The sequence below is a fragment of the Serinus canaria genome, chromosome Z (genome assembly GCF_022539315.1).
Source record: "Serinus canaria isolate serCan28SL12 chromosome Z, serCan2020, whole genome shotgun sequence".
Lineage (NCBI taxonomy): Eukaryota > Metazoa > Chordata > Aves > Passeriformes > Fringillidae > Serinus > Serinus canaria.
Window position 1 is genome coordinate 32,937,740 of NC_066343.1, and position 15,574 is coordinate 32,953,313.

General features: G+C 44.9%; 1 protein-coding gene across 1 annotated transcript in view; it reads left to right on the top strand.

Annotated features, from left to right (window-relative positions):
• The window catches only part of SLC44A1 (solute carrier family 44 member 1), a 69,134-nt gene extending 66,366 nt beyond the window's left edge, over positions 1 to 2,768 (top strand). The window contains 1 exon segment of the mRNA XM_030236664.2: positions 2,361 to 2,768. Coding sequence (XP_030092524.2) covers positions 2,361 to 2,387 — 27 coding nt within the window. The 3' untranslated portion in view covers positions 2,388 to 2,768.
• The last annotated feature ends 12,806 nt before the right edge of the window (positions 2,769 to 15,574 follow it).

Genomic DNA, 15,574 nt, shown 5'->3' on the forward strand with positions numbered 1-15,574 from the left:
AGTCTTACATTATATGGTGTGGAATATTTCTTTAGTCTGTTCAGGTTAGCTGTCCTGGCTGTGTGCCCTCTCATCCTTTTGCCCAACCCCAAACGACTGCAGGGGTCGTAGAGTGGAAAATAGATGAGGCCTTGACCCTGTGGGAACACTGCTCAGTAACAGGTAAAGCTTTGTGTTGGCAACACTGTTGCAGATCTAGAACACAGCATCCTGCAGGTTGCTGAAAAGAAAATTAACTCCGTCCAGCCTAACCCAGTACACAGGCCCACCTACCCAATAATTAATCCGAGACTTGCTCCCTGCATTTCTGTACAGCATCTTCTCAGGGTGGTTACTTCTTTCTGAAAGGGCTTTTTTTGCAGCAGGCAATTAGCCTGCTCCACAGTGCTCCCTTTCATGGAGGGAGCAGGGGATGTTAGCTCTTACTCTTTCAGCACTTAATGGGGATATAAAGCAAAAATGAGCCCTTTCTGTATCAGTGTTCTGGCAATTGAGCAGCCAGTGTTGGAAACAATATACTTAATGTGCCCTCAGGGCATGCACTTTAGTGGTTTGCTCTGAGTGGTTATGATGTATTCTATGAATGTATGTTATAGAGTCAGAATAAAATGCATGTAGCAGACATATACTCATCACAATCTACTGAGCATTTAGTTCAAAGTTCATATTACATGCTATATTGAATATGGCACTGTTGTTTTAAGAAACAGTCTTAAGATTTATAAGTAGATACCTTACAGCATTCCTGTTTTTTAAATCATGGCTTGGCCTGTGCAGATACTGTTTACTAAATCTAAATATCACTAGCCTATATTGTTTCTTGAACAACTTGTGTCACATTATCAACACAGAAATTCTATTTCAACTTTGTGAAAAAAACAAAAAAAAACCAACAACACAACCCTCGTGTTTCCCAACACAAAACCCAACAGGCTTATTTGAAGCATTTCTTGCCCTCAGCGTTTTTGTGGGGATGATGAAAGTTTACTCTAAATATTTCCTTTTTCAAATGCTCTTCCAACTATTTAATCTCTGCTGTTATTTCCACCATGTAACAAGATTATGGAGACTAGTTAATCTATATTTCTTGAGTTCTGTACCAAATACTGTTTTCAAGGTATTTTTTTCTTTTACATTTAAAGAGATGAAACTCATCTCCTGTGATATGGGTCATGTATAAAGGCAAAATTTCTGGTCTGGGATGGAGCTGTGATGAGTCTTGCAATCTGATGCAATCAAGCCAAAGCTCCTCAGAGACCAGGATTGTGAAGATATTTCTAAGAAGAACTGGTAGCATGAATTGGTCTGAAAATACCTATTTGGGGGCTAAATTATCTGGCATTCATTTGACAGACATCTGTTAAAACTGAACTATCAGAAAACCAGCAAATATCCATCAGATTCTACTCCCCTGTCTCACTGAGGTCAAGTCATCATATTTGAATATGATGAGCAGACTTTGGTGTTATAAGCATTTGGTACTTCTCTACAGAAACTCCCCTTAGAACCAAAGTTCCAAGAATTCAGAGTAAAAGTACCAGCTGACTTTAACAGAACTAGCCTAATTTCAGTAATGTTAAAGACAGCTATGGCCTCTCTAAGTATGTGATTTTTTAGTAGATACCTAACAGCATTCCTGTGTTATGCTGGCAGCATAGGTGAATACCATTCCTCAAGTGTACTACCTCTCCTCTCTGGGTTAGTGGGAATAGGGGCAGCTTATTTCAAAAAGGTATGTTGAAATTAGGAACCTGACTAGTTATGAAACCCAGCAGAAGTTGTGCACTGACTGGAGTTCCCACCATAAACATGTTTTTTAACTCTCAAATACCATGTGTCCTCCATGTTAGTATTAGTTGGGTTCCTCCCTGCTGCTCAGACTGAAACAGGAGAATATCTGTCTTTTGAAAAACAGCGCCACAGACAATCTCATAATGTCTCCCAGGGGAGTGAGGGAAGAGAAAACAGAAAGGTGGTTTTATTTCTGATGTAGGACAGAAAGTAGCTGCCAGAAGTTAGGTGGAGCCATGGAGAGCAGATAAAAAATATTCCACAGGATCTTCACAGTAGTTAAGAAAATTCACATTCCAATTCAGACATCTCACAGCAACATCTCCCGTGTCCCACTTAAATTTTACTCTGGAACTCTTCAGAGCAAAATGAAGGTGGAATACTATACCTATAGAAAACAATCATTTCTATATAATGAATTGTGTTGCTGATTACAAAAACTACTCTAAGGAAAAAGGAAAATCTTCTGAACAGATTTTAAACGCTTGAGAGTACTTGCATTGTCATAGTCCATCAAAGCTTCATCTGGAAATGAATTTTTCATCCTCCTTTACTCATACTTCTAACAGGGCAATCAAACCCCTGGACTGGCTTAGTGATTTACATTGAATCAAGACCAACTAACAAGTGCTCCTTTTTCCAGTGGAATGCCACCTCCTTTGAGAATGGGAAAAGTAAATGTGACACTGTTCATTGTTGTCTTGAGAACTTAAAATATTTTATACTGCAAGCTGTGAATGCAGGAAGAGAAAAGAAATTAACAGTGCTGATCTAATCTTAGATTTTCTGTGTAAACTGACATTGTGCCAGGATACTGATGCAAAACTGTATTTTAGTCTAAGAAATGTATAGATTTTTTAATGTATCAAAATAAAGTTTTCCTTTTAAGTAAGAAAGAAATTTCTGTATCTTCCATGTGGTGTGTGTAAGCCCTGCTCTTACTCAATGCAATACAATCTCATGTTCCTGAGAAGCAAGTCAAGTTTTGCTGAAGTTTTACTTTGTTCTGTGCTTGCTCTTCAGCTGAGTAGCTACAGTAACACCGGACATACTGTCCTGGTGCCAAGAAAAGCATTCTGATGGTAATGTTGTCTGAGATGAGTGTGTTAATGGGCTTTGGTAGAGCAAAGGCAGGATATTTTTGCTGTCTTTCTTCTCACTGATCCTCTCACATCTGCACCTCAAGTTCTCTCCTGAGTCTTGGAAACTGCCCCTTTAGACTAACGGTTGCACCCATCACCACATTCCTCAGCCTCTCTGATAGGCTACAGAGTGTGCTGAAGGTCAGTCACATACAGAAGCAGTTCGAAAGTTCTTCACTGTGAAAGGGGAGACTGTGGTCACACATGCAGAAGAGTCCTTGCTCACACCCAGGAAGCAGGATTCTCAGGGCTCATAAGGCTATCTGGAGCATACTGGCTCATAAGATGCTTTGCCTTACCAGGACAGCTGTGGGGCAATGAACAGTAGGGAGGCATGAAGGAGATCTTGCTATGCATTATGAGCCATCCAAGCTGAATATCCCAGCACAGCACCTCTTGTGGCACCATTACCTTGTTCTTCAAGGACCTGTACACACTCCCCACTCTGCACAGCTTATCGAACAGATTGGATGTCTAAAGGTGGATGGTGAGTAGATTCAATAACAGAGGCACATACAGTCACAAAGATTTCTTCCCCTCTCCTCTCTGTCCTGTAGTGACACATATTTCTGCTTCTTGCTGACTTTTTTTTTTTACACTAAGGCACCAAGCCAGGCTGAACCATGTCTTCTGCTTCTATTGTTCTTTACTGCAAACTGTTTCAGCACTGTATTTGCCTGAGATGGTTTACTTTATCTGGAAACTACTGGTGCTTCTGAAACAGACTGATGCTGTTGTGGCTAATCAGTCATCATCATCAGTCCCTCAGGAGGAAAAGGACCAGACAGCCCATCAGGCAGGACCTCTGCACACAGGCAGGGTCCATGCTGTGGACCCAGAGTGTTCTGCTGCATGACAGTGTTCTGCAGTTCCACTGAAGGTATGTGCCCTTGGCTCAGAGTGTCTATTTCACGGTTTATTAACAGTGAAGCTGCATGGCTTGATGGGTTTAACTGCACGGAGCAAAAGAGGCTCCAGAGATGTCCTTCATCAGTAGAGGTGTTAGGGGCAGGAGGCATGAAACATAGAGGTTTTATAAACCCTGTCTGGTTTCCACTGTATTTTGCCTGTGTCAGATCTGCAGAACAGGAGCTCTTTATCTTTATTTACCCTCTCTAGGAGTGAGGGATTGAAGCACTGTCTACAGAGATCAATGCTCTGAAACAAGAGTTTCGTGACTTCCAGGAGAAAAAAAACCAAACAAGATCCTAAAGGTGGGCTGCCCACCTAAAGGTGGGCTAGTGAGAGAAGCATATGCAGGGAGAACAGAATGGGACATGGGACTTGGAAGGAAAATTTCAAGGTTACTGTGGTGGATTGTGGAAGAAAACTCTGCTCTCCTGCTGTTAGTAGGGACCTGGAGACAGAGGACTGGAGCTGCAGAAGCAGGATTTTTCCTTCAACCACACAGCAGTTCACAGTGGGAAGACATTCTTCATGTGGTGGGCATTTTTCTCTGACCACTTACCCTTGGGACTCAGCCCCTGGCATTGGCAATTGTAGAACAGAATAGGCAGATCCCTTCTCAGATCCCTGCTCCCTAAAAAGCCCTGCTGTCCCACTGGAGACGAAGGACTAGTCTCCTTGCTAGCAACACAGCACATGTCCTTGGCTGCTGAAGGAGCTTTCCTGCCATGTGTAGAGGATGGGACCCTCTGTATGCAGCATTTAGTGTGCAGCAAATGGGCTCCTTCTCCAAGCCAGGGAGCTCAGATCCTGTGCTGCTGGAGTCTGGCATGGCTCCTTCCCTCCCCTGTGGCCACTGACCCAGTTTTAGTCACTGGTATTTAGATGTTTAATGAAGATTAGCTAGTGCCCAGGGAGCTATTATTTAGAATTTCTAATTACTATTAAATTATGAATGTGTGAAATGGATGGAGCTTACACTCCCACACACAAAAAACCTAAAAAGGCTGACAACTACTGCCATCATCTTCATCTAGTGCTTATTCTTGTTTACCTTAAATACGCTAAAAATAAAGTGGAAGAAAATCCAGCACCAGAGCATATTTTCTCAGACCCTTACCAGAGCAGGCAAAGCTACAAATAAAGCCAATGAGAGAGGCTATTGAATTGCTGTATCTCACTACCTCAGCTGACAATAATCAAGTGGGAGACCAATGGGTCAGCAGGTATTTCACACTGCAGTCTTCTGAAGAAGAAATTACAGACCTGAACCCTGTGCCCTAGGGGAAAAAAAAAGTCTGCCTCTGTCACAGAAATAGTGATGTCTCCTGTTTTTAATTGCTTTTCTGATAGCTCTTACTTGTATTATAGTTTTAAATATTAAGTCCTGAATACAAATCTTGGACAAAAAATATTTGCTAGGCATTGGCAATGCCAGATGGGGCACGGTGGTCTGACCACTTCTCCTGATTGCAGGACCTTCCAAGTCCCCCCATCTTTGCTTAGGAGGAGTGGTTTGGCTCAAAGATTTGGACATCTGCCTGGGGCCAATGCACTGCTTATCCACCAAAGACGTCCTCCTCTGTCGCCTGGGACATCTCACTTTCTGTCTCTGTGCCTCTCTTTCCTCAAAGATGGGGATGTAATGAAGGCTGAGTACATTAAAGATCAGTCAGTACTCAGATACTGCAGGAGGATAGACGAATGAAATGGGGGCAGGTAAGCCTGTGTGTGAAACTGGTATCTAAAAATGCCTCTGCAGCTGCAAGAGGCAATGAATTGGGTGGAATTTGCATCCTATGCAAGAGAAAGGATACAGACATGAGCACCTCAGACTCATTGCTCTTCTGATTGTTAAAATATCTGAAACCTTAATCCTCCACTAGAAAATCCCCTCCAGACTTTTAGTGGGTATTGGTACTTCACTGTGCCTGCTTTTTGCCAGAAACAAAACCCACTTGTTGGAAGGCATGCTGGCTGTCTTTTAAATCTCTTAAAATTGCACTGTCCCTAGTAACAACAAACAAACAAACATAACTTTAGTACCTAATGTTGAACATTGCTGAATGAAGTAAAGGGATTTCAAAGCATGGGTTTACTGCCTGTTCTGAAAGGTTGGGTAGGAGGTCTGCAGAGGAGTTCTTCCTTCTTATGGGCACAGAAGCCCTACTGCCTCCAGGCAAGGAGCATCATGGCTTGCTTTTGAAAGCTGTGGTGTTGTATCTGTGCATTATGGGAAAACACAAGGACAAGAAAACCTCAGAATGGTCTGCATTTCATTGCAGCAGGAGAGCAGCCTGCCAGAAGAGCATGTGAGGTTCATGCTGTTTATGACGAAGATGAAGCTTGACAGCTTTATAAAAATGTAATTTGCTCCCCCAAAAAAGCCAGCATAAGCACTTGCAGGTCTGAATTTCCCAGAAAATGAACAGCTTGAAAAGCTATTAAGCTTCTTGAAGAAATAATAAGGAATCAAAGCTTGAATGAAGAGTGTAGGAGAGCTATACACAAGCCTGAATTCCTGTTCACTTCATTGTGTTCATGGGCCAGGGCCCCCCACCTTTCCATAATCACCATCTGAACTTTAAGAATAGCACGTAACAAGCCAAGTAAAAAGCACACATTAAGGTTTTGAGCCATGGGGGAAAACAAACTCTTGTTTGAAATAAGCTAAATATATATTGTGTGTGCGGCCACAAGCTGGGGTTGGGCTCCAGAAGGGCTGCAGCCATGACACAGCGAAGGAAGTGGGAGGAAGAGGGAATGGACTGATGATCCGCCAAGCCACAGGCATGACATCAATTGGGGTAAGTCTCAGCAATGGCAAAACCTCGCTTGTTGTCCAGGCTGCTGTGGAGCAGCCTTGTGTTTGCACCTTGTAGCTCTATCCACTCTCACTTTGGCCCTGCAGATATTTTCCACTTAACCTTTCTGGGGGGATCAGGCTAGAAAAGCAGTAAGTAGGGAAAAGGCAATGGAAAAAACAAATATGGAAGGGGCAATTAGTAGCCCCTAAATGAGGTGCCAGAACTCAGAGACCCTTCTCAGAAGTGGGCTGCTGGAAAGCTCAGAGGGGACCCAAGAGCATTATCTGTGCCATGCTTACTGGAGGGAAGGCAGTGGAGTGTTTCTTTGCAGGGTATTTGTGCTTGCCTTTACCAATTACAACCGCTGTAATGAACTGCTACTGGAAATTAAAAAAAAAAAAAATTTAAAAAATTGTTGCCTTGGCTAGAATTAAGCAATTACATGCAGGTGTTTTGAAAAGTCATATGAAGACAAATGAGCCCTTGCTGTCTGAGCATCACTGGATTTGCAGCAGAAGAAGCTTTTGGAGAGACCATACCTTGAGTGTCTTACTTTTTTGCAAGGGGGGAAAACTGTCCTTGCTGCCTGTTCTGGTATTAAAAATGTTAAGAAGGTCTGGTAAGAAATGATGCAGTGCTGCAGGCCAGGACACAGAGCACCTTGGTGATAGTAGTAACACATCAGGCATGGGTTACTGAATATGTCACATATGTCCAGATATGCCTATGATGTGCTTGTGCAGGTGACAGCTATTAAAAATGATTAGCATTTCACACTGAAGTAGTCTGCTCTTTGGAAAAGAAAGAGCAGCTGCTCCTGAGTCAAAGGGTTAATTTTTTTTTTGTATCACAAAGCCTAGACAAATACAAAATCTTTGTTTTCACTCTTCCAGATGAATCCTGCCAACTCGTTCAGCCTAAGGGCACAGCTCAGTACAAGGCATGGGCAGCATTATAAACCTAAACAGCAATAGCTTCATCTGCTATGCTGTTCCTTCCTTTGCAGTCACAATAATGAAATCCAGGGGCAATTAAAAGTATCCTGGCTGCAGAGCCCATCAGCTAACCATTGTAATATGGTTGTGAAATACAGAGCAAGCACAATTAGCTAATAAGATTGGTGCTCCATCATAACCTCATTTTAAACAGGCTGCTGATAGAGTAATTTTGACACCAAAATAGCATCACAGGAAATATATATTCACTGCAACTCATTGTGCCTTTTATTAAGCAACAGTACAACACTACAAAGGAGCCAGATTTTCACTGAAGGCTGTCAGCAGGAGCAATTTCTCTGCTCAGACCAGTGCTGATGAGAAAATTTTCCATGTCCCCTTTCCCCAAGCAGAGCCAGAAGGGCATGCCAGCTGTGAAGGTTTTAGACTGCCCACAGCTTCCCTCACAGACCTCAGCTGGAAGAAAACCACGGCTGTTCAGCAGCACACTGGCTCTGCCATATCCTCCATGTATAACTCAGCTCAGCTCCACTCAGTGTGTGTTGAGCCATATTTATTCCTGTGAAGCACTGGGCCTGTTCTTAACCCTATGCATGAAGATCAGGAGACCAAGTGGACCATGCTAGACTGAGTGAGCTCCTAGAAAATCAAGGTAGCTGGGTCTGCTGGATCTCACCAGCAGCTCAGGGCTCATCAGGGAATGTAATTTAATGCCCTTTAATGCCCTGACAATGTACAACTGCTTCCCACAGCACGGATGGATGGATGCAGAGCACTCTGTGGGTTTGGAAGCTTCCAAGCAATGGTGCTCTCTCTCACAGTCCCAACTGGAGACTGAGTGCAGTTCTCCGAAAGGAAAAGGCAGCATTTTTTCTCCTCTAGTTTTTCTTATAAGAAAAAGTGTTCTGTTTTCTATCTAGTCTAGATTTTTAACAAACCAGGAAAGGGCAGTTCATCTCCTTAGAACCCATGGCATGAAATCTTTCACTATGAAAATAATCCCATTGCAATGAAGTCTTCAGTCTTCAAAGGCACCTCTTGGGCCATCTCCAGCTCTGGAAAGCCTTGTTCTGAGATGAGATGTGGTGCTGCAACTGGGCGGTGTGATTTCCAGTGACCCTTCCTGAGACCTGTTCTCTCAGTGGCCCCTCTGCCTTCTGAGCCTGTCCTGAGGGTGGGCTCACAAAGAGCCAGCATTGCTGTGAGCTCTGCCAGCCTCCTGCCTTAAAGGACTATTGCCAGCTTGATAGCCTTCTGACAGATGTCAACCCTTTGTGCTCCTCCTCCCTCCTCTTCCAAGGCAGGGCTGACTTGTGTCAGCATTTTTCCCCCCCCACAGCCCATGGTGCACATGCCTCGCATGATTTCTGTACTGGACACAGCCAGCCTATGAGTGCTGCCAGAAGCATGAACGGATGAGAAGCTCACCTCCTGACTGGCCCAGCCCAGAGTCAGGAGATAGTGCACAAAGCACTGGCATTGACAGTACCTGACCTCCCCCGGCTCTTGTCCTTGCCTCCTCCTGCTGGCTTATCAGACTGCAACCCAAGGTGATGAACCAGAGGTTATTGCTCTCCAGGAGGTAGCAGAAAATGGGCGTTTGGGGCAAAGGTCATCTGCTGGCTCTGAGTTTCAGTTACGGTAAGTGTAGGACAGGATTAGAACACCCTTTCATACTCCCCAGCTTCTTGTGCTTAAGGAGAGTTATGGCTCATCAAGCCCAAAAAGTGCTATGGTTTGGTTTTCTTTTTTTTCTGCTGTGAATCTTCTTTTATTGTGCAGCCAGAATCCACTGCAAGATCTGAGAAGTTAAAGGGTCCTTAAAATGGTCACACAAATATATGCAACATTGCCTTCACAGAAGTGCAGAAATGTGGCTTTCAACTCTTTTATAAATCTCTTTTCTGTCTTAGGAGAACCTAAAGGGAGAACCCTGAACCACCTTTTTACCTCACTTCAATCACTGCAGTCCTAATTTTTCTATTCTTTTAAAAGACAGTTGATCTTCATGCCACACAAAAAACTCACCCTGTGCTTCTGCTGTCCACATGTTCAGCCACTTCCCTTCTACCTCTTTACCTTAAACCCCTTCTCTTCACTCACCCAAACATTGCCCAGCTGTGCTTCCATTCAGTTCTCTGCGTTCCCCCGCAATTTTCCAAAACCAAGCCCCCGGACCCAGCCTCGAGATTCATGCATAATCCACACCTCTCCCCTATCCAGACCTTGCCTCCATGATACTTCTCTCCTCTTCCAGCTCTCCTGGAACCTGAGGTGTTCCACAGTCAAGGTTGTGCTCTGACTCTTGGTTCGGCCATCTGGGACAAAGTTACCCATCTTTCCCCCCCCACCCCGTTTTTTCAAGCTAGACACCAAATTTGAATGTCTCACAGTTTAAACATCATCAAGGATAGAAACTAAAAGCTGTGTGCATTCTGCAGTTCTGGCTTGCCCAGTAACTTCAGTGAAGGTAGGCAGTGGACAACAGCTTCCAGTCTCTGTCCTGCCTTTTACAGGATCAATCAATGGCCATGAAGTTCTGCTGCTATTTTAAACTATGATCCCCTTGCTTTGTCCCTAATGCTAGCAACAAGACACAGATGTGTTGCTACCTGCTTGCATCTGCATCCTACAGTTCCTCTGTCTGTGTAGGTGTAGTGCTTGGTAAACCTGGGGTTTGAATCAAATACAAAATGTTATGGTGTGATTTCTACTGCACTTGGCTCTGCCCCCCCCCCCCCCCCCCCACTTATTTGCACTATAAGCAGAGTGGAGAGGAGATATGCACAATCAAGTATTTTTGAACATGTCACCCTAAAATGAGTTGAACAGGGACCCAAAGGACATATGCATGGTGTGTTTTAGTTGATTCTTCAAGAAGCATTTAAATGGAATTGCTAATTGCAGGGTCCCTCAACTGACACAAGCAACAAACCCATAAATGCAATCGGTCTACACTGCACCCAGAGGTAGAATAGATAGATTCAGATCTAAAACCTTACTTTGAGGAGACATGAGGAGTTACGCACTCCACACTGACTCTCCATGGGGAGACTGACATTGGTTTCTGCAGGATTTCACTGCACTGTTCAAGTGAGAACCAAGAGTGCCCTAAAGTAACTACTGCTTTCAGTACATGACATTTTTAAATTAAAATTTCCTTCAGTTACTGCTTCAGTTAGCAGAGGATAGTGCCATGTGTCGTTGCCTGCTTGTCCTCCAAGACGCAGGTGGCATATCCCCACAACCCTGGGCACACAGACCAACATACATGCAGGCTTTTCTAATGGCAGGTGTGCCCCTGCAGCCATCTCACGGTGCCCTCTTCTGCACGGACCCTCAGCATCCCTAGGTGGGTGAGGGCTGTGGAGCTCAGGGCCAGAGAGGTGCCTGCAGGGGCAGGTACTGAGGAACACTGGGGCATGGTGGGGATAGGAAGTGCAGCAATGAGCGCTCCTGGTACCCAGGTCTGAGGTACTTGTGGGGATATGGCAGAAGCCCTGAGACAACATAGGTCACAGCAAAACTAGCAAAAAGGCTTGCAAATTTGCCACCTTCACCACTCTGCCTTCTCTCAGCTCTTTGAACATTTTACAAAGTACTTCTAATGTCCCCAATGACTTTAGTAAAATTCTACTTGCCTGAGCAAAACTGCAACTACTTCAAAAGAAGACATGCCCACAGGAGAGTTCAGTAAAAAATGCTATTAATTATAAATGCTTCTCAGTGATCAGAAAGCCACCCATTTGACCAGCTGGCCAGCAAACAGCAGGCTTTTCAAGCCAGGCATGTCAAAATCACAGCAGCTGTAGTCACCTCTTCCTGTGAAGGAAGGTGTACACAGTACACAGATGCTTTCTTGAGCATTATGGCAGTCTGATTTGCATGGAAGGTTTCTGGCAACAGCTACACTTTCTAGAGGAACATGCTGTGGAGCATCTTCTCTGATCAGGGTGGCCACCATGGCTATGGGAAGTCTCTAGCTAGGTGCAGCATGGTTCATTCTCCCCCAGAAAGCAGGAAAATGCCGTGGAGAAGTGGATCAGGAATGGCTGCATCTCCTTCTTCCCTAAAATGTGTTGATTGTGTTCCACTGTAGTTGTAGCTGGCTGTCCTAGAGAGGAGAGTGTGGGACTGCTCCTCAGGCTTTCATACCACCCACATCTCCCAAAAGGAGAGCCAGGACTGCTGTTGAAAGGAATAAGATAAATGTGTCTTTACAAACAGACTGTGTGAATCTACTTGTGGACAGGGCCTGGGACTTTTAGATAAGAAAGTAACAGGAGAAACTATCAGTTTCAGAAAATTGACTAATTGACATGGACTGCTGCTCAGCCAATGTCATGCTAAATTCCTGAACTCAGAGAAGAAGACTTAATAGACTATGAATATCATTTAATGTACAAAAAGGGGTTGCATATTAAGGGACACATCTAGTAAGTGAATCTGGAAGTCTGGAGCATGTACCTCAGCCAATGGGAAAAGGAAGAGGGTGATGCAGCCGGGAAATTAGGAATAAAAGGAGGCTGCATCCTCCAACAATTTGAGAGACCCCATAAGGAAATGCCCCATGGCCTCTCTCTTTGTTCATGAATAAAGTTACATGACTCCTCTGTTTCCTTTCTGGACATAAACCTCTGGTGACTTGATTTTTTCCATACACTGTCCCTGCCACAGCCTCCAGCTTGGTTGTGCCCAAGCTAGGGTTTCTGCATGCACAAGAGTGTCCTTCTCTGCCAAGTTTTCAGATGCCAGCACCCCTGTTCACTGTTAACTAGAGGGTAAAACGGCAGGTCCTGGACTATGTTTGGTGCTACAGCAATCCTTTGAGGCACTGATCACAGGCAGGTAACCCACCTCTCTCCCCCAGACAAGTAGACTGATGAAGACACAGTGCCATCAGCTGGGCATTTGCAGCGACCTGCCCAGAGTCCGGGCCACTTCCCTGCCAAAAGGCAGGGGTTTCACAAAACCACACCTTCTGGTGACTACGAGCTTTTTGAGCTTTTTGTGGCAGACAGCAGCGCATGCCGGGTGCATGCCTGTCATAGGTGAGTAGGGCAAGCCAGTCTGCAGTGCAAAAGTAAGATTAGAAGGTGTTGAGTCCATTAAGCAGCTAATTATTTCTAAGAAGCAGCGTCAGGGAGCCTTCTGTCCTCCATTCTGCACCTTCCTATCCACCAGCACGCACTTGCTACATGAAGGCAGAGGCATGTCAGCAGCAGTGCCTCTGGCACCAGCAGTGTGCCATGGGGACAGAAGATTTTGCCTGCAATTTGGTTTGGGAACCTTTTATCACGAAAGGGGAGGCACAGGCAGCAAGCTAGATAAACAATATTCCTTAAGCTTTAACAGCTGGGGGACTGCAACTGGCTGTACAATAAAGGGCATACAGCCCTGGAAACCTCATTAATTATTCTCCTTCTCTTCCACACTGTAACTGGTCTTTCCACTGGAGTATGCCAGCACAGCTCTCTGGAGGTGAGAGCTCATATTTCCTCCTCCCCACTTAACTCCTGCCCCCAACTGCCCAATAAAAATATATAGGCAGCAGTAGAGCCTTTTCACAGGTGTGTTTGCTTTTATGCTACGTGAAAAACCTCCCCTTTTCTGCCCTTTCTCTGCTGCTGCCTCTCAGTTTATCTCCTCGCTCTGCCTGTCTTCTTTCTGGTCCTGGCTGGCTGCAGGGCTTCTCAAAATCTGGTTTTAAAATATGAAGTGACTTTTGGACTGTGTGGCTCTGGGCCAAGCTTTCATAGGCAGTGGCTGAGAAAATGTACTTATTCAGTGCTTTTTGACATGGTCAAAGGTTATTCCAGTAGACACTTCGGCATGAAAGGAACAACTTCAGAAAATGACAAAATTATGTGGTTTGAAGAACTCAGCCTTCATCTTCATAGGTGGATGACTCCTGAGCAATATATTTTTTCCCCCCGTGTAACAGATCTTCTATTTCTTTCCAGAAGCTCTCATGAACTCCCTTGATTCTGTTTTACTTGAGTAGTGTATAGAGGTTTATCCTACCTATATTGATATATCCTGGGCACTGAAGAATTCCCTCTGTCAGAGCCAGGGAAGGAGCAGGAGTTGCATGGGTGAGGCAGAGAATTAAATTCCAAGTAGTTAAGTGAAATTAAAGGCCAAATTCTAATCAGGTGTGCACTTTTGAAACTTACCCAATAGAAACAGTATCAGGGGAACAAAATTCATATCAGGGCAGCGTCCCAAAGATGGCACAAGAGAGGTGATGCATTTTAATACCAGCTCCGTGCTCAAAGCTGCTGTAACACCATAGGGCTGCACTCTAGCCCACTGGCTGGTCTGTGTGTGTGTCTGTGTCAAACGCCATCATTATGAATTTACAGTTTCCTTTCAACACTGCGGTGTTGGATTTTTTTTTTTTTTTTCAAGTTTTCGTACTTTATTTTTAGAACTTGGATTAGTGAACTCTGTGATTAAGCAAAGTAAACATGTATACACACTTAGAGACAGAGTGCCTGGGGTTGGAAGAGACCTCAAAGAACCCACGGCAAGACCGCCGAGCCTCACATGTGACTGCTGCTGCTGCGATCCCACGTGGCACCCAGGGTGTGGGCACAGGCTCCCCGCTGCGGCACACCCCGAACTCGAACCAGCGGCCCAAGAGCAGCAGCTCGGCCCCGCTCCGGCTGCCGGCTCCGCTGCGGTTCCCAGCGGGCATCCCGGGCGAGGCACGGCTTGTGCCGGCCGCGCGAGCCCGCATCTCCGCGCCGCTCCGGGGCAGGGGCGGACCTGCCCTCCTGTCTCAGAATGTGGAAGGTATCAAGACTGCCTTAAGTCAGGATGTGCTTTGGTGTAAGATCTTTGTACACTTTCAGGGCTAATTAGCAAGGAAGGAGACCTAATCAGTGGAACTGGGAGCGGCTAGCATCGCCTAGTTCAGGACATCCGGGAACTGAACGTGACGAGATTTGAGGATGTAGTAAATCAGGATGTTGATGTGTGTTTGTTGTATACTTTGATAACTTGAGATACGCTCAAGGTCTAAGTGTCCTGTAGCTTAACTATGTGCATTATAATACTTTAAATCACGTCTTTTTTTCTTAACTATGTGCATTATAATACTTAAAGTCACGCCTTTGTGTAGAGCAAAAAAGCTCAGACCAGCTGAGGATCCTCCTCTTGAGCATGCGTAGAAGTTTTCTGGGGTGTGTAGCGTATGGAAATTTCCGAACAAACCGTGATAGCGTTGTTCTTGGGAAGTCTGACTCCGAGCTTGTGCGTGTAAATAATGTAGGGGAAAGTCCGGCAGGGCGCGCTCCACCTCTGGAATACCAGCGGGCTTGCGCAGCTCTGGAATAAACAACCAATACCTCTCTCGAGTGTGTAATTAATGGCGTGTGGAGAGGAATCTGGTTTCGTGGAGATCGCTCTCGCGGCTGGGGAGTGAGAAGAAGTGCATTCTCAGATTTTAGAAGCAAGCATAGCAAAAACCACAAACACACACCTTCCCATCTGCATCTGGATTGTTGTGTTTCCCAGCTTGCTATGAAAAGCACGGTTATTGAAAGCTCCTGGCATTTACTTTTTTTCCTGTTAAAATGGTAGGAAGATAGAGATATATATTCATAACAACTAGCTTGTTTTTCTTCTGCTCTGAGCAGGTGACTGTGTTAAATTGTGACCTTGTGAATTCTGGCTGCCATCCTGCCTGTCCCCTTCACGCCTCCATCCAGCACAGCACACATCTTAGAAGGATGTTTTTTCAAGGGCTCAATTCAGATTGATGGATTGCACTCTATTGCAACCATTACTTAAACCAGGAATGTATCAATGCCAGCCACAAGGTAAGTCTGGGTCTTGGCTTTATAGGCAAATTATGGAAAACCCACCCACAGGGAACAAGTGGTGAGAGGACAATCCAGTTGGATGTCCTAACCAGTGCAAGGCTTTTTTCTCCAAATTTGCTGCTGAAAATTTCCCCACAAAGAAA